The sequence below is a fragment of the Cherax quadricarinatus genome, chromosome 10 (genome assembly GCF_038502225.1).
Source record: "Cherax quadricarinatus isolate ZL_2023a chromosome 10, ASM3850222v1, whole genome shotgun sequence".
Lineage (NCBI taxonomy): Eukaryota > Metazoa > Arthropoda > Malacostraca > Decapoda > Parastacidae > Cherax > Cherax quadricarinatus.
Genome location: NC_091301.1, coordinates 31,772,063 through 31,793,986, shown reverse-complemented (window position 1 = coordinate 31,793,986; position 21,924 = coordinate 31,772,063). Strand labels below are relative to the sequence as shown.

At 37.8% G+C, this 21,924-nt stretch overlaps 1 protein-coding gene across 3 annotated transcripts in view; it reads left to right on the top strand.

Annotated features, from left to right (window-relative positions):
- LOC128688024 (uncharacterized) overlaps positions 1–21,924 on the top strand; it is a 232,074-nt gene that overhangs the window by 99,804 nt on the left and 110,346 nt on the right. For all 3 annotated transcript variants that reach the window (XM_070083757.1, XM_070083758.1, XM_070083756.1), the window contains 3 exons: positions 10,316–10,427; positions 12,234–12,423; positions 18,289–18,465. In XM_070083757.1, the coding sequence (XP_069939858.1) occupies positions 10,316–10,427; positions 12,234–12,423; positions 18,289–18,465 (479 nt within the window). The remainder of the gene's footprint in view (positions 1–10,315; positions 10,428–12,233; positions 12,424–18,288; positions 18,466–21,924) is intronic.

Below are 21,924 nucleotides of genomic sequence, written 5' to 3'. Positions count from 1 at the left end.
ATACTCAAATGCTTCGTTAGGCGGATTTAACGTTATGCGATGTGTTCGTTAGGCGAGGGTCCACTGTATAGTGGAACCTCTACTTACGAGTGCATCCACATGCGAGTTTTTCCAGATATGAGCAGCTGCTCAGTCGATTTTTTGCTTCCAGATGCGAGCAAAATTTCCAGATGAGAGTGGGCCTCAAGGAACATTAATTGACACTGGTGAGGGGGCTCTTGCTCTTGATCTAGAGAATTGGATCTCAGTTGTTTGTTGGACTATCTTTTGAAACTTGGGCAATGTATGATGAAAAGATGCTTTTTTAACGTGCACCAAAAATGAAAGAAATCGCACCATAAATAACGGAGTTCACGTCTCAGCCATTAACCTCCCCTTAGCGGTATATTTTCGTATGGTTTTTATGGTTGTATTGCCTTTTTGTTTTTTCTCATGTGATAGAATGGAAGATATACTACAAAAATAAATTGAGAAATTGAGCTCAAAATAGCAGAAATGTTCAATTCTTTGGCAACATCAGTGGTAGACATCATGAGGTAGCAGTGGCAGACAACATGAAGCAGCATTGGCAGACATCATGTACTCAATCGATAGAACAAATGGAGTTCTAGGGAAATAGCTATGATTTTAGTCAATTGCAACACTGGAATTGGCTGAAAATAGGGCTCAAAGTGGACGAAATTGCACACTTTGAGACTGCTAACTTCACAAGAGCATAATTCTGTAAGTTTTCCATCAAATCTCACACTTTTAGTGTCATTATGATCGGAAAAAGATTCTCTGTCATCTCATAAGATTTTTTTTTTTTTCGAAAAATTTTCGATCCTGAGAACAAGTTTGGGAGGGGGCCTCTCTACCCTCAAAGGGTTAATGTCATTGCAACCCCTAAACCCAACAATAAAACATGGAGGTCATGAATACTTTGTTATTATTTAATAATTTTTCATTTTTTTTGTGTGTTTACACTCATAAGATTAGGGAGGGATATTACTCAGGGCATACTTATTAAGTAAAATGTCTCAGTTTATGACCGGTAATATACAGTACTAATGGCACTAGTACAACTAAATAAAGTGTGTATGTAATGCAGTATGCTCTGCATGTGCAAAATACATTGCAAGTTCACTCTGTTTCTGTACTATATATATATATGTGTATATATTTTTTTTTTCAACAAGTCGGCCATCTCCCACCAAGGCAGGGTGACCCAAAAAGAAAGAAAATCCCCAAAAAGAAAATACTTTCATCATCATTCAACATTTTCACCTCACTCACACATAATCACTGTTTTTGCAGAGGTGCTCAGAACACAACAGTTTAGAAGCATATACGTATAAAGATACACAATATATCCCTCCAAACTGCCAATATCCCAAAACCCCTCCTTTAGAGTGCAGGCATTGTACTTCCCATTTCCAGGACTCAAGTCCGGCTATATAAAAATAACCGGTTTCCCTGAATCCCTTCACTAAATATTACCCTGCTCACACTCCAACAGACTGTCAAGTCCCAAATACCATTCATCTCCATTCACTCCTATCTAACACGCTCATGCACGCCTGCTGGAAGTCCAAGCCCCTCGCCCACAAAACCTCCCTTACCCCTTCTTTCCAACCTTTTCGAGGGCGACCCCTACCCCGCCTTCCTTCTACAGATTTAAATGCTCTCCATGTCATTCTACTTTGATCCATTCTCTCTAAATGACCAAACCACCTCAACAACCCCTCTTCAGCCCTCTGACTAATACTTTTATTAACTCCACACCTCCTAATTTCCACACTCCGAATTTTCTGCATAATATTTACACCACACATTGCCCTTAGACAGGACATCTCCACTGCCTCCAACTGCCTCCTCGCTGCTGCATTCACAACCCAAGCTTCACACCCATATAAGAGTGTTGGTACTACTATACTTTCATACATTCCTTCATATATATATATATATATATATATATATATATATATTTCAACAAGTCGGTCGTCTCCCACCGAGGCAGGGTGACCCAAAAAAGAAAGAAAATCCCCAAAAAGAAAATACTTTCATCATCATTCAACACTTTCACCACACTCACACATTATCACTGCTTTTGCAGAGGTGCTCAGGATACAACAGTTTAGAAGCATATACGTATAAAGATACACCACATATCCCTCCAAACTGCCAATATCCCAACCCCCTCCTTTAAAGTGCAGGCATTGTACTTCCCATTTCCAGGACTCAAGTCCGACTATAAGAAAATATATATATATATATATATATATATATATATGTGTATATATATATATATATATATATATATATATATATATATATATATATATATATATATATATATATATATATATATATATCGGATCATTATTTAGTTGTAGCTACAGTTAGAGTAAGAGGTAGATGGGAAAAGAGGAAGGTGGCAACAACAAGTAAGAGGGAGGTGAAAGTGTATAAACTAAGGGAGGAGGAAGTTCGGGCGAGATATAAGCGACTATTGGCAGAAAGGTGGGCTAGTGCAAAGATGAGTAGTGGGGGGGTTGAAGAGGGTTGGAATAGTTTTAAAAATGCAGTATTGGAATGTGGGGCAGAAGTTTGTGGTTATAGGAGGGTGGGGGCAGGAGGAAAGAGGAGTGATTGGTGGAATGATGAAGTAAAGGGTGTGATAAAAGAGAAAAAGGTAGCTTACGAGAGGTTTTTACAAAGCAGAAGTGTTATAAGAAGAGCAGAGTATATGGAGAGTAAAAGAAAGGTGAAGAGAGTGGTGAGAGAGTGCAAAAGGAGAGCAGATGAAAGAGTGGGAGAGGCACTCTCAAGAAATTTTAATGAAAATAAGAAAAAATTTTGGAGTGAGTTAAACAAGTTAAGAAAGCCTAGGGAAAGTATGGATTTGTCAGTTAAAAACAGAGTAGGGGAGTTAGTAGATGGGGAGAGGGAGGTATTAGGTAGATGGCGAGAATATTTTGAGGAACTTTTAAATGTTAAGGAAGAAAGGGAGGCGGTAATTTCATGCACTGGCCAGGGAGGTATACCATCTTTTAGGAGTGAAGAAGAGCAGAATGTAAGTGTGGTGGAGGTACGTGAGGCATTACGTAGAATGAAAGGGGGTAAAGCAGCTGGAACTGATGGGATCATGACAGAAATGTTAAAAGCAGGGGGGGATATAGTGTTGGAGTGGTTGGTACTTTTGTTTAATAAATGTATGAAAGAGGGGAAGGTACCTAGGGATTGGCGGAGAGCATGTATAGTCCCTTTATATAAAGGGAAAGGGGACAAAAGAGATTGTAAAAATTATAGAGGAATAAGTTTACTGAGTATACCAGGAAAAGTATACGGTAGGGTTATAATTGAAAGAATTAGAGGTAAGACAGAATGTAGAATTGCAGACGAGCAAGGAGGCTTCAGAGTGGGTAGGGGATGTGTAGATCAAGTGTTTACATTAAAGCATATATGTGAACAGCATTTAGATAAAGGTAGGGAAGTTTTATTGCATTTATGGATTTAGAAAAGGCATATGATAGAGTGGATAGAGGAGCAATGTGGCAGATGTTGCAAGTATATGGAATAGGTGGTAAGTTACTAAATGCTGTAAAGAGCTTTTATGAGGATAGTGAGGCTCAGGTTAGGGAGTGTAGAAGAGAGGGAGAATACTTCCCGGTAAAAGTAGGTCTTAGACAGGGATGTGTAATGTCACCATGGTTGTTTAATATATTTATAGATGGGGTTGTAAAGGAAGTAAATGCTAGGGTGTTCGGGAGAGGGGTGGGATTAAATTATGGGGAATCAAATTCAAAATGGGAATTGACACAGTTACTTTTTGCTGATGATACTGTGCTTATGGGAGATTCTAAAGAAAAATTGCAAAGGTTAGTGGATGAGTTTGAGAATGTGTGTAAAGGTAGAAAGTTGAAAGTGAACATAGAAAAGAGTAAGGTGATGAGGGTATCAAATGATTTAGATAAAGAAAAATTGGATATCAAATTGGGGAGGAGGAGTATGGAAGAAGTGAATGTTTTCAGATACTTAGGAGTTGACGTGTCGGCGGATGGATTTATGAAGGATGAGGTTAATCATAGAATTGATGAGGGAAAAAAGGTGAGTGGTGCGTTGAGGTATATGTGGAGTCAAAAAACGTTATCTATGGAGGCAAAGAAGGGAATGTATGAAAGTATAGTAGTACCAACACTCTTATATGGATGTGAAGCTTGGGTGGTAAATGCAGCAGCGAGGAGACGGTTGGAGGCAGTGGAGATGTCCTGTCTAAGGGCAATGTGTGGTGTAAATATTATGCAGAAAATTCGGAGTGTGGAAATTAGGAGAAGGTGTGGAGTTAATAAAAGCATTAGTCAGAGGGCAGAAGAGGGGTTGTTGAGGTGGTTTGGTCATTTAGAGAGAATGGATCAAAGTAGAATGACATGGAAAGCATATAAATCTATAGGGGAAGGAAAGAGGGGTAGGGGTCGTCCTCGAAAGGGTTGGAAAGAGGGGGTAAAGGAGGTTTTGTGGGTGAGGGGCTTGGACTTCCAGCAAGCGTGCATGAGCGTGTTAAATAGGAGTGAATGGAGACGAATGATACTTCGGACCTGACGATCTGTTGGAGTGTGAGCAGGGTAATATTTAGTGAAGGGATTCAGGGAATCCGGTTATTTTCATATAGTCGGACTTGAGTCCTGGAAATGGGAAGTACAATGCCTGCACTTTAAAGGAGGGGTTTGGGATATTGGCAGTTTGGAGGGATATGTTGTGTATCTCTATACGTATATGCTTCTAAACTGTTGTATTCTGAGCACCTCTGCAAAAGCAGTGATAATGTGTGAGTGTGGTGAAAGTGTTGAATGATGATGAAAGTATTTTCTTTTTGGGGATTTTCTTTCTTTTTTTTGGGTCACCCTGATATATATATATATATATATATCTGTTAATGGCATTCTAAATTTGACAGGAAATGATTAGAGGAACAAGAACACTTGACCCTTTAACTGTGTCCGACATGCTAGTGCGCAGGTGAAGTCAGCGTTTGATGTATTAGTGTGCACAATTTTTCGGCCTGCATGTTGAAAAAAAAAATCATACCTTCAAATCTGCCACCTGCCAATATTTTTGACCTCAGCACAATTCTTTGGGTCTTTTACAATATGAAGAAATACATGTATAAGGCCAGCAAGATCCACACTGTGCTTCAGGGTTAACTACACAGGTGATGACTATGTGTCTGACATACTAATATGCCTAACTAGGATAAGTAAACAGTGAAATCAGGAGCTGTTTTCCCACCAGTAGCTTCCCTATCAGCAAACAGGGTTTGGAACTGGCACAAAGATGACTTATTCATTCCAGATTTATTACAATTTCATGATACTAACAGTACTTCCACCTGGAGTATACCTGGAATTCCACCTGGAGTATACCTGGAATTCCACCTGGAGTATACTTGGAATTCCACCTAGATTATACCTGGAACTCCACCTGGAGTATACCTGGAATTCCACCTGGAGTATACCTGGAATTCCACCTGGAGTATACTTGGAATTCCACCTGGAGTATACCTGGAATTCCACCTGGAGTATACCTGGAATTCCACCTGGAGTATACTTGGAATTCCACCTGGAGCATACCTGGAATTCCACCTGGAGTATACTTCTCCATGTGGAATTCAGCTACAAAGCAGAGTAAGTAGATTTAACCCAAGATAACTTAACTTAATAAAGTCAGGGTGACTTATTTCCATATTATAGATGCACATGTGCTATGGACACAGAATGCTTGTTACTCAAGTGTTTGAAGCTCAAAACTTTAATTTGCTTAACTACTTTCACATCACATCTGACAACACTGCAAAGACAACATCAATGGGACTGCCTCTCTTTCCTATTCTCACATTGCACCTGACACAATATTACATGGGCAGCAGCAGTAGGACTATCTTCCTCACTAATATTGCATCTAACACTTAACTTAATTTGACTTACATAGATACATGTCTATGACACAGAACTTGTTACTCAAGTGTTTGGCTTAACTACTTTCACATCACATGATGACAACATCAAGACTGTATCACAGCACCTGACACAATATTACATGGGCAGCAGCAGTAGGACTATCTTCCTCACTAATATTGTAACAGAACAGTTACATAAATCTGTATAATGAAGGTATCATGGTTTGTCAAGTTCAAGTTGGACCGAAACGTCTTCGAAAGCTCTTCCTCTCCTATGTGTGAGTTATTTGTGTAGTGCTTGGGTTGTGTAGAGGGAAAGGGGGGTGGTGGTGTAAGGTGGCTGTAAGCTGAAGTTAGATGCCACTTTACCCTTTGAGGGTTTTGGTCGTACTAGTACGTCTTACGCGTAGGGGTTTTTGACGTACTAGTACGCATAAATTCTAGCGGCCTCAAATCTAGTGGGAGAAAGCTGGTAGGCCTTCATATGAAAGAATGGGTCTATGTGGTCAGTGTGCACAGTCTAAAAAAAATCCTGCAGCACACAGTGCATAATGAGAAAAAAAAACTTTGACCATTTTTTTGCAATAAATCAGCGATTTTGCAGTGTATTTTCGTATGGTATTTATTGTTGTATTCTAGTTTTCTTGGTCTCATTTTATAGAATGGAAGATATATTACAGAAATTGAGATGATTTTGACTGGTTTTACAATGAAAGGTGCCTTGAAATTGAGCTCAAAGTAGCAGAAATGTTCGATTTTTACCAAACTTCAAAAGTAAACAAATCGTGCCAAGCGTGCAATACACGTCAACTGGTGAGTCTAATATTCTTTCACAAGTACACCAATAATATTTATACCATTTTTTACACTAATGCAGTAGTCTGCATAACAGTAAATCTTATATTTTTTGTGAGAATAAAAATTCAAAGTGGAAAGCAAAAGAATATAAGAGGGGCCTTGAGACGTGACTAATGACTAGAGGAAATGTCATTTTAGTGCCGGGAATGTCTTTCTTGTTTATTCTGGACCCTATTCGGAAATTGGCATCTTTTGAAATTTGTGTGAAATTGGCAAAATTGCTAAATTCTGACCACTGTACTGGATAGTTGAATTTCATAAATGGGTGGTTTCTTGCACCCATTCGATAGAAAAAATGGAGTTCTAGCGAAATATTCATGTTTTTTGTCGACTAGTACAGTGAAATTGGCCGAAAATGGGGCTCAAAGTGGGCAAAATCGCCGATGCGTAAACATCGCCGAGACCGCTAACTTTGCGAGAGCATAATTCCGTAAGTTTTCTATCAAATTTCAAACTTTTGGTGTCTTTATGATCGGGAAAAGATTCTCTATCTTTTGATAAGAGAAAATAATTTTTTTTTTTTAAATTTGGCCGACCCTGAGAACGAGTTTCGGAGAGGGCCTGTCGACCCTCAAAGGGTTAAAAACCATCAATCACTTAATGGACACTGCCAGCCACTGCTCGACAAACAAGCTTACCTAATTATTAAATCTTTAGTTTTGACTATTTTCTACCAATCAGGTGTGAGCTCACCATTTATGCATAACATGAGCATGCACATTATATCAATGCATGTGGTAAAAAATAATTGAGGAAAAATTTGTTTATAATTCAGTTTTAAAAATGAACATGTACAAAATGAAAGCATTTGGTAAAAAATATTTTTTTTTTATTGAAAATAATTTGATTATTTGCATCTACTGCACCCATCAAATGAAGCATCACTGTTGTTTGCTAACAAGTGTCATTTCTTCATGAAAAAAAAGAAAGTGCTAGAATAAGTTTTTATATTAAAAAGAGGCCATAAGATGTTTACATGCAGCATTGATTTTCCTTAACCCTTTCAGGGTTCAAGGCCAAAATCTGAAGTTACGCACCAGTGTCCAAGAATTTTCAACAAAAAAAATTTTTTATTTTTTCTTATGAAATCGTAGAGAATCTTTTTGTGAAGGTAATAAAACAAAAAGTACAAAATTTGGTGGAAAATTGACGAAATTATGCTCTCGCGAATTTTGATGTGTCAGCGATATTTACGAGTCGGCGATTTTGCCAACTTTGACTCCCATTTTAGGCCAATTACATTATTCCAATCAACCAAATTCTTAGCTATTTCACTAGTATTACTTCTATTCTATCGATTGAGCACAAGAAATCGCCAAATCAACTGTCTCAACTACAAAATAAAGTGATCGGAAATTGTTAATTTGGCCAATTTAACACAAAGTTCAAAATACGTATTCCAATTTCAAAATAGGCTCCAGAATAAACAATGTAGGTATTCCTGGAACTAAACTAACATTTCCTCTGTTCATTAGTTACATTTTGAGGCTTTACAAATAAATTTCATTTTGATTTTTTATTCACATAATGAATTTTTATTCACACCAAAAAATAGAAGATTTACTGTTATGCAATACTGTAATAATTGTATAAATATCATCACCATATTTGTGAATGTATATTAGACCCACCAGCTGACGTGTATTAGATGTGTGAGGTCGTTTGTTTACTCTTGAATATCGGCAAAAATTTAACATTTCCGCTACTTTGAGCTCAGTTTCAAGCCATTTCCAGTGCTAAAACCAATCAAAATCATCTCTATTTCTGTAATATGTCTTCCATTCTATCAAATGAGACCAAGAAATCGCAAATACAACTATAAAAAACATACGAAAAAACACTGCAAAGTTGCTGTTTTAATCGAAAAATCATGATTTCAGTTTTTTTCTCTCATTATACACAGTGTGCTGCAGGATCTGTTTTATGTGGTGCACACATACCACACAGATGTATTCTCTCATATCTAGGCCCAAATGTACCACTCACAGTTTATCAGAGTGAGCTGAGCTCATGGCGTAGATCTAAGGTTTGGACACTCACCATAAAGCCGTAGATCTACGGGACGGACCCTGAAAGGGTTAAAAAGTGGGTTGTCTCCCACCGAGGTAGGATGACCTGAAAAAGAAACACTTTCGTCATCATTCACACATCAGTGTCTTGTCAGAGGGATGCTGATACTACAGTTCAGATGCCCCTCTATACTGCAAATATCCCCACCCTTCCTTCAGAGTTCAGGCACTATACTAACCACTTTCAGGCTAACTGGTATAGTTACAAAAACACTGGTAATTTTTTGCATATATTATAATGACTAGTATATTAAATATTGCTAAATCCGATGAATTAGACGTGTGCAGCACTTGGGTATCTTTATTGAGGAAACGTTTTGCCACACAGTGGCCTCATCAGTCCTAAACAAAGAAGAATGGTGAAGATCAGAAGGAGTTTGAGGTAATCAGTCTCTCACTCAAGTGTTGCACATGTGTCTAATTCATCAACCTGTCAGCTCTCTGAAACATTTATCTACATAACTAAAGCTATTCCTAAGACCACATTTTTTTCATTCCATTACAAAACTGGAATTATTTTATAATCATGATTTTTTTTCTTATAAAATGTTGTATGTTAGGACACATTTTTCATTGATTTATTTTTCAAATATGTACATTTTGGATACTTTTTTTTTTTCTTTTTGAGATTTGTCATGATAACTGTACTGACACAGGTTGTAATCAAATGATAATCCGTCTGTGGCTCCCAAGGAGAAACAATTTATGTATTCTGGATTGACTGCATCATTCTTGGGTTAGGATGGACGATTGCAGTCACCATCTGGTGCCAACACCCCATAGTGGGGAGATGGCTGATTGCACACTTGTTCATGCAGCACATTCATATGTTGTGTGGTTGTGAAACTGATTTAGATGCTCCTGCTAATGTTTTTCATTTTCCATGAATATTATGAAATTATTTTGTTACAAATATTGTATTTAAATTTTTTTTTTTTTTTGTGTAGGAAAGTGCTAGTTAATTTTTCACATTCTTCTTGAATTTTTCAAATTTGTATAGAGTCTCTGTGCTTCTCTTCTACATCCTGAAATAGTTAAAGGTTTAAACAAATTGTTGATTTATTTTATGTGATTTGTAAATTTGGATCCCCCAACCTAAATTGGTATTTAGCTGCTGCATTTCTGTATTGTGTAGGGTCATTACTTTAAGTAATTAAAATTATACTTCATCCAGATATCCAGATTGCTTTTGAGTTGATACAGCTATAAACATTAGGACCCTATATTGCTTTGCAAAAATAACTTCTTGATGGTTTTGATGTGAATTATAATTTTCCATTTTAGGGAGACACTTAGAGTTCCTTTTATTGTAATGCAGTTCTATAAAATAGTCCACTTCAGAAGGTGGTGTGGTAGACAGGGGGGGGGCTATTTTTATATTACCCCTCACCAATCAAGTTGGTAGTTATTTCTACAATAGCATGTGGTGATTCAGCTTTTATTATTCCAACAGTTACACCAAGTTGATGAATGTTCATCATAAAATACACAGTGATGAGCGACCCTCTCTGTGTGACACATGTGGAAAGTGTTTTAAAAGTGCCAAACAGTTGCGCAATCATAAGGTAAGCATTGTCACTGATGAAGTTTGCTTAAATACTCTTATGATAGCTATTTGCTAAAAAATGTAACTTGGATTATACCTATCATAAATGCTTCACATCTTATTGCTGCCTAGCACACATTACTTACCTGCACGAAGTTATCTACTATAGATTGCTCACCACCATAGTGTTTCTGTAGATTACTCACCACCATGATGCTACTATAGCTTAATCACCAATGTGAGGCTATCTACCAGAGATTACTAACCACCATAATGCTTCCATAGATTGCTAACAACTATGATGTTTCCAGAGTTTACTCACCATTATGTTGCTATTATACATTACTCACCACTATGATGTTATCATGCATTACTCACCACCATGATGCTGTCATACATTACTCACCACCATGATGCTACTATTTAGTCATAACACTGGTGTATTTTCAGTGGTGTTTGCATAACAGCATCTAAATCACTAGAACTAATGTTTCCTGCCATGACACCATAGTTGCCCTGTCTGCAGAGTACATCTGTTTAACCTTTATTAGGGTAATGGAGTGCCTTGATGATGGTGAAGTGCTTTTGATCCAGGGAATTAAGAGAAATTCTCCTTTTTCTTGGATCAGACCTGACTACCTCCCAATCCCCAGGAGCTATATGATCTCTACGAACTTAGCAATTTCTCATAAATATAATAATATGGAGTAGTGCAATTCGTGATGATGTGTGAGGAATGGTGGCTGTGGTGTGTGTTCACAACTTGTCAAGGAGGTGAAGCTGTGGTGTGTGTTCACAACTTGTCAAGGAGGTGAAGCTGTGGTGTGTGTTCACAACTTGTCAAGGAGGTGAAGCTGTGGTGTGTGTTCACAACTTGTCAAGGAGGTGAGGCTGTGGTGTGTGTTCACAACTTGTCAAGGAGGTGAGACTGTGGTGTGTGTTCACAACTTGTCAAGGAGGTGAGGCTGTGGTGTGTGTTTACAACTTGTCAAGGAGGTGAAGCTGTGGTGTGTGTTCACAACTTGTCAAGGAGGTGAGGCTGTGGTGTGTGTTCACAACTTGTCAAGGAGGTGAGGCTGTGGTGTGTGTTCACAACTTGTCAAGGAGGTGAGGCTGTGGTGTGTGTTCACAACTTGTCAAGGAGGTGAGGCTGTGGTGTGTGTTTACAACTTGCCAAGGAGGTGAGGCTGTGGTGTGTGTTCACAACTTGTCAAGGAGGTGAGACTGTGGTGTGTGTTCACAACTTGTCAAGGAGGTGAGACTGTGGTGTGTGTGTTCACAACTTGTCAAGGAGGTGAGGCTGTGGTGTGTGTGTTCACAACTTGTCAAGGAGGTAAGACTGTGGTGTGTGTGTTCACAACTTGTCAAGGAGGTGAGACTGTTGTGTGTGTGTTCACAACTTGTCAAGGAGGTGAGACTGTGGTGTGTGTTCACAACTTGTCAAGGAGGTGAGGCTGTGGTGTGTGTTCACAGCTTGGCAAGGTGGTGAGGCTGTGGTGTGTGTTCACAGCTTGGCAAGGTGGTGAGGCTGTGGTGTGTGTTCACAGCTTGGCAAGGAGGTGAAGCTGTGGTGTGTGTTCACAACTTGGCAAGGATCATTCGTCCTCCAGCACTTACACCTGTCATTTTATTAATGATCCTTTCTGCTTCTAGTTTTATTAATTTTACTATATAGTATTTGTTTTTGTTTTGATAAAAGTAAATTTATCTCTAGTTTTTTTTTTTTAATATTCTCAGTGGTCAGTGTCAGAATTTGAGCTGCAATGTCAGAAGACAGTATAGTGTATCTTGATGCTTCACTGCAGTAAACCATTTCTTTTCATAGGCTCTGCACATGAAAAAATCACCTTATCAGCATCAGTGTGAGATATGCCTGAGGCCGTTTTCGGAGAAGCGAATGTTGCACAACCACCAAGAATCAGTTCATAAGAAAGTGAAACCCTTTCTGTGCAATTACTGTGGCTATTCCACTGCTTCCAGATCAACTCTCAAAATGCACATGAGGCAACACACAGGTGATATATGATGATAAATGTTTTCAATAATTTTCAGGAGATTCTCTCTCTTTCTAGTACTGTAGGCTCACACATACGCCATTAATGTGTTCTTAAAAATTTTAAGTTAATTGTTTGGAATTCGGGTCATAATTTTTCATAATTTCATTTTATTTTATCTAAGAATGTTTACACAATATTTTACATTCAATATTGCTGCTTCTCATCAGTACTTTAGTATTAAACACAGTTTAATTAATGAATACATGTTAATTAAAGAGAACAGAGCTACAATACAGTAAACAGTACAGATGTGTAGACCATTACTATCCCCCACTAATATTCCATGATGTAGTATCCTCTACACCACTTCCTCATTGTGCTCCTCTTTCTCACTTCTCTTTGCATCATATCTTACTCAAGACTTTACAAATGCTCTCCACTCCTTTGTTTTGGTGACGGAATGATCTGCCAGGGTATATAGCATACACAAAGGTAGTGGTGAGGGGTAAATGTGTGAGGGAGGGTGTGGCATGAGTGAGCAGAACTCCCACTGTTCTGCACCTCACATACACATTCACTACACTGGCATCATCTAGAAATGGCTGTCACAATCCAGCCAAACAATGTAGTGGTTTAACCCTTTGAGGGTCGACAGGCCCTCTACGAGACTCGATCTCAGGGTCGGCCAAATTTAAAAAAAAAAAAATTCTTATGAAAAGATAGAGAATCTTTTCCCGATCATAATGACACCAAAAGTATGAAATTTGATGGAAAACTTACGGAATTATGCTCTCGCGAAGTTAGTGGTCTTGGCGATGTTTACACATCGGCGATTTTGCCCACTTTGAGCCCCATTTTTGGCCAATTCCACTGTACTAGTCGACAAAAAACATGAATATTTCGCTAGAACTTCATTTTTTCTATCGAATGAGTACAAGAAACCACCCATTTACCAATTTCAACTAACCAGTACAGTGGTCAGAATTTAGCAATTTTGCCAATTTCACACAAATTTCAAAAGATGCCAATTTCTGAATAGGGTCCATAACAAACAAGAAAGACATTCCTGGCACTAAAATGACATTTCCTCTGTTCATTAGTCACGTCTCAAGGCCCCTCTTACATTCTTTTGCTTTCCACTTTGAATTTTTATTCTCACAAAAAATAGAAGATTTACTGTTATGCAGACTACTGCATTAGTGTAAAAAATGGTATAAATAATATTGGCGCACTTGCGAAAGAATATTAGACTCACCAGTTGACGAGTATTGGACGCTTGGCATGATTTGTTTACTTTTGTACTTTGGTAAAAATCGAACATTTCTGCTACTTTGAGCTCAATTTCAAGGTACTTTTCATTGTAAAATTAGTCAAAATCATCTCAATTTCTGTAATATGTCTTCCATTCTATAAAATGAGACCAAGAAAACTAGAATACAACAATAAATACCATACGAAAATACGGTGCAAAGTCGCTGTTTTATTCCAAAAAAGCGGTCAAAGTTTTTTTTTCTCATTATGCACTGTGTGCTGCAGGATTTTTTTTATACTGTGCGCACTGACCACATAGACCCATTCTTTCATATGTAGGCCTACCAGCTTTCTCCCACTAGATTTGAGGGTGCTAGAATTTAGGTGTACTAGTACGTCAAAAACCCTGGGTTGTAAGCTGTACTAGTATGGCCGAAACCCTCAAAGAGTTAATATATACAGTAGGGCCCCGCTTTACGGCGTTTTGCCTTACGGTGTTCCACTAATACGGTCATTTCAAATTATGATCTAAACTCTTTATACGGCTCCCCCACCTGACTTTCTAATATGATCACCGCACCCCACTCTGTTTACATTCTCCATGACCTCCGTAAGCACCACGTCTCTCCATTGTGTCTGGAAACTCAAAAATTTCAAGTGTTTTTAAAAGTTATTTCACATTTTATAATTTTTTTTTTAATTCGGCTGTCTCCCACCGAGGCAGAGTGACCCAAAAAGAAAGAAAATCCCCAAAAAGAAAATACTTTCATCATCATTCAACACTTTCACCTCACTCACACATAATCACTGTTTTATATATACTCTGATAATTATACTTATGTATACCTGTACCTAAATAAACTTAAACACTGTGCTGGTGTGCAGGTACACATTAAAATCAGTAAGAGTGTCTTATGTCTCGAGATGCCATATTAATAGTGATAATAATACTCAATAATAATCATTGAGTCTCATTAAATGTCATGTATTAACGTAATACATGACATTTAATGATACTCAATGATTATTATTGATTATTATTTTCATTAATCCATGTATGATATTTTTTCAAAATTATATAAGAAACATGATACATAACATATAAAGATGATAAATACACCCCACAGTAGAATAAATAAACATAAATGTGAGATGTGGGAGCCAGACGATTTATACGAGTGACACCATATTAGTAATGATAATAATAATAATCACCGAGTCTCATTAAATGTCGTATATTATGTTAATGTACACATTTTTATTAATCCAGCTATGATATTTTTTCAAAATTATATAATAAACACGATACATGACATATAAACATGATAAATACACCCCACAGTAGAATAAATAAATATAAATATGAGATGTGAGAGCCAGACAACTGACAAGTTATGGTAAGAATAACATTTTCTCTAGTCCAGCATAAGAGAAAATGTGTTACTGGGAGTAACTGTATACCTTCACTCAGAGCATCATTTCTTCTAAAAAATGGTGTTACATGAGAATGGGAGTGTTCTTCTTTATTTATTCTACCGTATCAATGTAGAGACAACTTGTACACATTGTAACTTGTACACAATGTAACTTGTACACAAACCAGATGTGTACACTTTGTTTGTTTACGTAACTCATGTTCGCCTGGTTTGTTTACATAACTCCATGACTGTCCTCTCTCATGTACTCGTTCTCTCTTTCTCTCATTTATTTGTTTTATCTCGTTTACTCACCTCTGACCCTACATTAAGACTACAAATATTTTAAGGTAAGTAATGATGAACTGTATATGCATTTTATCGCTCTGGGATGCTTAAATGTTATAGAATATTATGTGTAGATGGGGTGGTCTGGTATGGTAGCCCGGCTGGTTACCATACATACCACATTTGATTTCTTACAATAAATACTACTTGTCTCACTCTAGATTAAGACTACAAATATTTTAAGGTAAGTAATGAGTGTACTATATGTGTATTTTACTTTTTTATTGTTTTTTAATGCCTAGTTCTACTGCTAACCCCAATGGAAATAAGTCACACAGTCTGACTTTTTTGGGTTATCCTAGGTACCTTACACATATGCTGCTATGTATGATAATCTATGTAATTGCATTTGTGTATATCTGAATAAACTTACTTACTAACTTAATATGTGTTAGTGTAATCTTGTTATCTAGTATTTATATGCATTTATAAGTGGAAAAAAGAGGTGTTCCACTTTATGGCGATTTCCGCTTTACGGCGGTAGCCTGGAACTTAATCTGCCGTATAAATGGGGCCCTACTGTAGTTCCTAACTAAACTCCAGCAAAATAATGAACTCACTGCATGTGCATAACAAGATCATACACAAAATACCAATGCATTTAGTAGAAGCTAACCAAGAATTCTTTTTATAATTCAACCTTAAGAAAATAATGAATATTAAATTAGTAGCTCTTGACCAATCTCTGTTGAACAGCTATAGTGCTTGCTACATGTATTAAGTATAAATGATGCATTCTGTGAAAAACTGACATTCCTTATTGAAAATAATTTGACTATTGACAATAATTGCCACTGGAGATCAGTAATTAATTAACTTAGTTCTGAAGTACTGATATTGTACGTATGAGGCCTACAGTACAGACTTTTTTTTGTATTGTAAGTATGGGTGTTCACTGGAAATTTTCCTGGGAAGACATGGGGACAAGGGGTATAGGTAAGGAATATCAATATTATTGTTTTTCCTTGGCACTGGCCTGCTCCTGTGAGGGAACAAGTGACTGCCCATGTCCCTGTCCCCAGTGGTTGCCCAAGATTGTAAATACAGCCTCTCCTCACTTAGCGATGTACTCATTTACTGATGACTCAGACATACAGTGGGCTCTCTGACCAGTATGCATACCTAAAAAATGTATATTAGAACTGATTTTCTCTATTCTGTTTATTACAGTATATAGTACACTACTGTATAAATATTTAAAAAATATACCAGAAGTGTTATAAATGGTGCAAAGGTGACATTAAAACAATATCAAAGATAGTTTTTATAAACCCACTACCATTATAGTATGCTCCTCACTTAGTGATGAATTCATTTACCGACAAGGTCTTAGGAACGGAACTCCATTGTTAAGTGAGAAGAGGCTGTACAGTAAAGTAAAACATGATGATTATGTTCCTGAAAATCACAGTAGCATTCAACAAATTTATTCTGTTGAAAGTGAAGAAGGTGCTGGAAAAATTGGGTTAAAAGAACATAAAAAAAGAAGGAACACTGCAGCAGGCCTTCTGGCCTATGCAAGGCAGATCCACGTCACCTCCCGGCTTAAACCATTGATCCACCTAGTCAGGTCAGGTCACATCCACTTAAGGAAGGAGCACGGCATCAGACCTATTAGTGCAAGCTAGTCAGGTGCAACTCACATCCACCCACATCCACTCATGTATTTATTCAACCTCTTTTTAAAACTACACAACGTCTTAGCTTCTATGACGGTACTCAGGAATTTGTTCCACACATCCACAACTCTGTTACCAAACCACTGCTTTCCTATGTCCTTCCTGAATCTGAATTTTTCCAACTTTAAAGCATTTCTGCAAGTCCTGTCTTGGTTAGATATTTTTAGCATGTTATTTACATCCCCTTTATTTATTCCTGTTTTCCATTTATGCACCTCAATCATATCTCCCCTAATTCTATGTCTTTCTAGAGAGTGCAGATTCAGGGCCCTCAGTCTATCCTTATAGTGAAGATTTCTGATACATGAGATCAACTTTGTCATCCTCCTCTGCATGTTTTCTAGTGCATTTATATCCATTCTGTAATACAGTGACCAGCACTGATAAAAGCAACCAGTAATTGGTTTAGAAATTTATATAGTAATGATTACTCTATGTACAAGCCTACTTCTCTTCTTGAAGGAATTACTGGCACCAGACATGGACAGATATAAAGACAAAATTAATGGATTTTAGATTAGGAGAGAAGTAGCTATGACAGCAGTGTGGGTTTTCTTCATTTAATTATACCTGTTGCAAATGCATTCCATACCATTCTCATGTTCAGGATATGCTCTTTAACACTAGGTTAGTGATTTTCTAATTAGGTGGCATATAGGCTCAAAGGATGTGGTTTAAACAAAGCAGTCTGCTGATGGGTGAGCTGAGGTATTTATTAAGCAGTAACACAATCTTGTAGGCTTTAGGGAGCTCCACCCTTGCAGTTCTCTGGCCTAATAAAATAATATGTTAAATTATTACCATTGGCCAGAACATCTAGTCTTTCTTAGTCTTTCATCAGAAGTGTCTCATTGTTAAAAGCAAGACCATATTTTGCATTACCTCCAAAATAATCTGCTCTCTTGGGCATTTTATGTTTCTGAGTAAGTTCACATGAAGATTTAATTCCATTAACATTATCTATGAGGTTTTATCATATGATTATAATATATGAAGCCTATAAAATTTAGTGTTTTAAATTAATTTTTAAATTGGTAGTGACTTTGGTGCATAACTTTCTTGAGCTCTTGTTTTCTCTCTCGTTACCATCATACCAAGGGTCTTCACGTTAAAATATTAAAAGATAAATCCAACTCTATGTATTGGTTGTAAATTTTATTTTGCAGTACTAAGCTTTGGCAATGTTTCAGGTGAGAAGCCATTTGCTTGTGAAAAATGCAAGTACTGCACCTCTGATCACAATTCTTTGCGACGCCACAAGATGCAGCACACTGGGGTACGACCTTATCGGTGTCCATACTGTGACTATGCCTCAATACAGTCTACTACATTCAAGGTCCATCTTAAGGATAAACATCCTGCTTTAGGTAAATGGTCTTGGATTTCAGTTTATTTTTGGTCATTTTCATTTCAAGGTAATCATTTCACATTTTTTGGTGGATGTGCTTGTAATTTATTAAATTTATGGGTTATATAAATTAACTCCTAAATTGTGGCACACCCAGAAACAAACATTCCTGTGTGTTGGAGAAGATTTTGAAGAAAAAATATCTTATATAATGAAAGAGTGCATTTTTATGAATCAAATAAGACTAGAATGAGTGGCAAAAAACATGGCTACTCGTCGGCAACAGTACCACAAGTGCACCAGCGATACTTATGTTTTACATTTATTTTTTAACACACTGGCCGTCTCCCACTGAGGTAAGGCGACCTTAAAAAAGAAATGCTTTCACCATCATTCACTACATCACTGTCTTGCCAGAGGCACACTAATACTACAGTTCAGATGCCCATCCAAACTGCAGATATCCCCACCCCTCCTTCAGAGTGCAGACATTGTATTCTTACACAATTTCTTCTTTTTTTCAACAAACTGGCCGTATCCCACTGAGGCAGGGTGGCCCAAAAAGAAAAACAAAAGTTTCTCTTTTTAAATTTAGTAATTTGTACAGGAGAAGAGGTTGCTAGTCCCTTGCTCCCAGCATTTTAGTCGCCTCTTACAACACGCATGGCTTACAGAGGAAGAATTCTGTTCCACTTCCCCATGGAGATAAGAGGAAATAAACAAGAACAAGAACTAGAAAAAAAATAGAAAAAAAACCAGAGGGGTGTGTATATATATGCTTGTACATGTATGTGTAGTGTGACCGAAGTGTAAGAAGTAGCAGCAAGACGTACCCGAAACCTTGCATGTTTACGAGACAGATATAAGACACCAACAATCCTACCATCATGTAAAACAAATACAGGCTTTTGTTTTACACTCACTTGGCAGGATGGTAGTACCTCCCTGGGTGGTTGCTGTCTACCAACCTACTACCTACTTCTTATACAATTTATTGATAACAAATTATGATTTTTTTTTTTTATTGCTTTTAATGTTTAACACTATGTTTAATAGTTCTAATGACAGTAGATGTGTTTAAAGATGTTTATTACTTCAAACATGGAAATAAGTCACATTGTTTGACTGGTCACAGACCTGGCCATGGGGGCATTGACCCCTGAAACCCTCTTCAGGTATACTCCAGGTATATTGGGTTATCCTAGGTTAATTATATATTGTATATATTTAACTTGGATGAGTTTGGTAGGGCATGTCAAAGAAGAAAATTAAAAGTGAATATAGGAAAGAGTAAGGTGATGAGGATAACAAAAAAATTAGGTAATGAGGCTGAATATCAGATTGGAGGGAGAGAGTATGCAGGAGGTGAATGTATTCAGATATTTTGGAGTGGATGTGTCAATGAAAGATGAGGTGAATCACAAAATTGATGAGGGGAAAAAGGTGACTGGTGCACTGAGGTGTCTGTGGAGACAAAGAACTTTGTCCATGGAAGCAAAGAGGGGAATGTATGAGAGTATATACCAACACTCTTATGTGGGTATGAAACATGGGTAGTGAATGTTGCAACAAGGAGAAGGCTGGAGGCAGTGGAGATGTCATGTCTGAGAGTAATGTGCTGTGTGAATATAATGCAGGGAATTCATAGTTTGGAAATTAGGAGGAGGTGCGGGATTACTAACCATGATCCAAAGGGCTGAAGAAGGGTTGTTGAGGTGGTTCAGACATGTAAAGAGGATGGAAGGAAATAGAATGACTTCGAGAGTGTATAAATCTGTTGTGGAGGGAAGGCGGGGTAGGGGTCGGCCTAGGAAAGGTTGAAGGGAGGGGGTAAAGGAGGTTTTGTGTGCGAGGGGCTTGGACTTCCAGCAAGCATGTGTGAGCGTGTTAGATAGGAGTGAATGGAGACAAATGGTTTTTAGGACTTGATGTGCTGTTGGAGTGTGAGCAAAGTAACATTTATGAAGGGATTCAGGGAAACCGGCAGGCCGGACTTGAGTCCTGGAGATGGGAAGTACAGTGCCTGCACTCTGAAGGAGGGGTGTTAATGTTGCAGTTTAAAAACTGTAGTGTGAGCGCACCTCTGGAAAGACAGTGTTGGAGCAAATGATGATGAAAGCTTTTCTTTTTCGGGCAATCCTGCCTTGGTGGAAGACGGCCGATGTGTTAATAAAATAAAAAATAATTTAGCTCTGAAGTAATATCCTGGGTTAAATAAATATTCTGTGTCCATTACACTGTTTGCCTTCTAGACTACTGTAAAACATTATATTTACAACAAAATCCTATGATACAGTAGACCTCTGTTCATCAACATTCTACAATTCCTCAAAATTTTCCCTCCATCTTCCCGGTGTCTCCATTTGCCCATCTAATAGCTTCCCTTTTTTTGGTTTTAACTTTAATCCATTTGTTTCCTAGGCTTTCTCAACTTGTTGATCTCAGTCCAGAAGTTTATATTCTCAGCAAAATTTGTTGATAAAGCTTCTCCCACTCTCTGGTCACAGACCGGGCCGCGGGGGCGTTGACCCCCGAAACTCTCTCCAGGTAAACTACAGATAAACTCTCTCATTTGCTCTCTTCTTGCACCCACTCACCACTCACTTTTTGTCTCTTTTTACTCTCCATTTACTCCTTCCTCCTTTTATCATTTCTACACTATAAGAATCATTCATAAGGCAACTTTTTCTCCCTTACCACCCTCCTATATCCACAAACTTCTGCTACACAGACCAACACTGCATTCTTAACCCTTACACTCTCAAGACCTCTGCTTACAAACTTGCTCTCAGTGTTGAAAAATATTTGAAAAAAAAAAAAAATTTCTTACCAAAATCTTAAGAATATCTTTCTTAATTGTTTTAAAAGAAAAAAAAATTGCGATCAGTACTTACCGAGATATAGAGGAGTGAAGTTGACAGAAAGTGAACCGCTTATGGCAACACCGATGACTGCCGCTCACTACATGACACTTACTTTTATTGAAGATCTGGTGATGATTGATGGGATGGGAGGAGGGGAGAGCATTATCTTCTTACTGTTTAGAAGGGGAATCCCCTTCCATTAGGACTTGAGGTAGTAAGTCCTTTTCTGGGGTTACTTCCCTTCTTCTTTTAATGCCACTAGGGCCAGCTTCAGAGTCACTGGACTTCTTTCGCACAAGATATCTGTCCATAGTGGCCTGTACCTCTCGTTCCTTTATCACTTCCCTAAAGTGTTTCACAACATTGTCAGTGTACAGGTTGCCAACACGGCTTGCAATAGCTGTGTGAGGGTTATTTTCATCCATGAAGGTTTGCACTTCAAGCCACTTCGCACAGATTTCCTTTATCTTTGTAGTAGGCAACTTCTTCAATTTCTCTCTCCCCTCCTCTGAACCAGTTTCCCCAGGTCTGGCCTCTTGCTCTTGAAGTTGATCTATCAGCTCATCAGTGGTTAGTTCTTCATTGTCCTCCTCCACCAACTCTTCCACATCCTC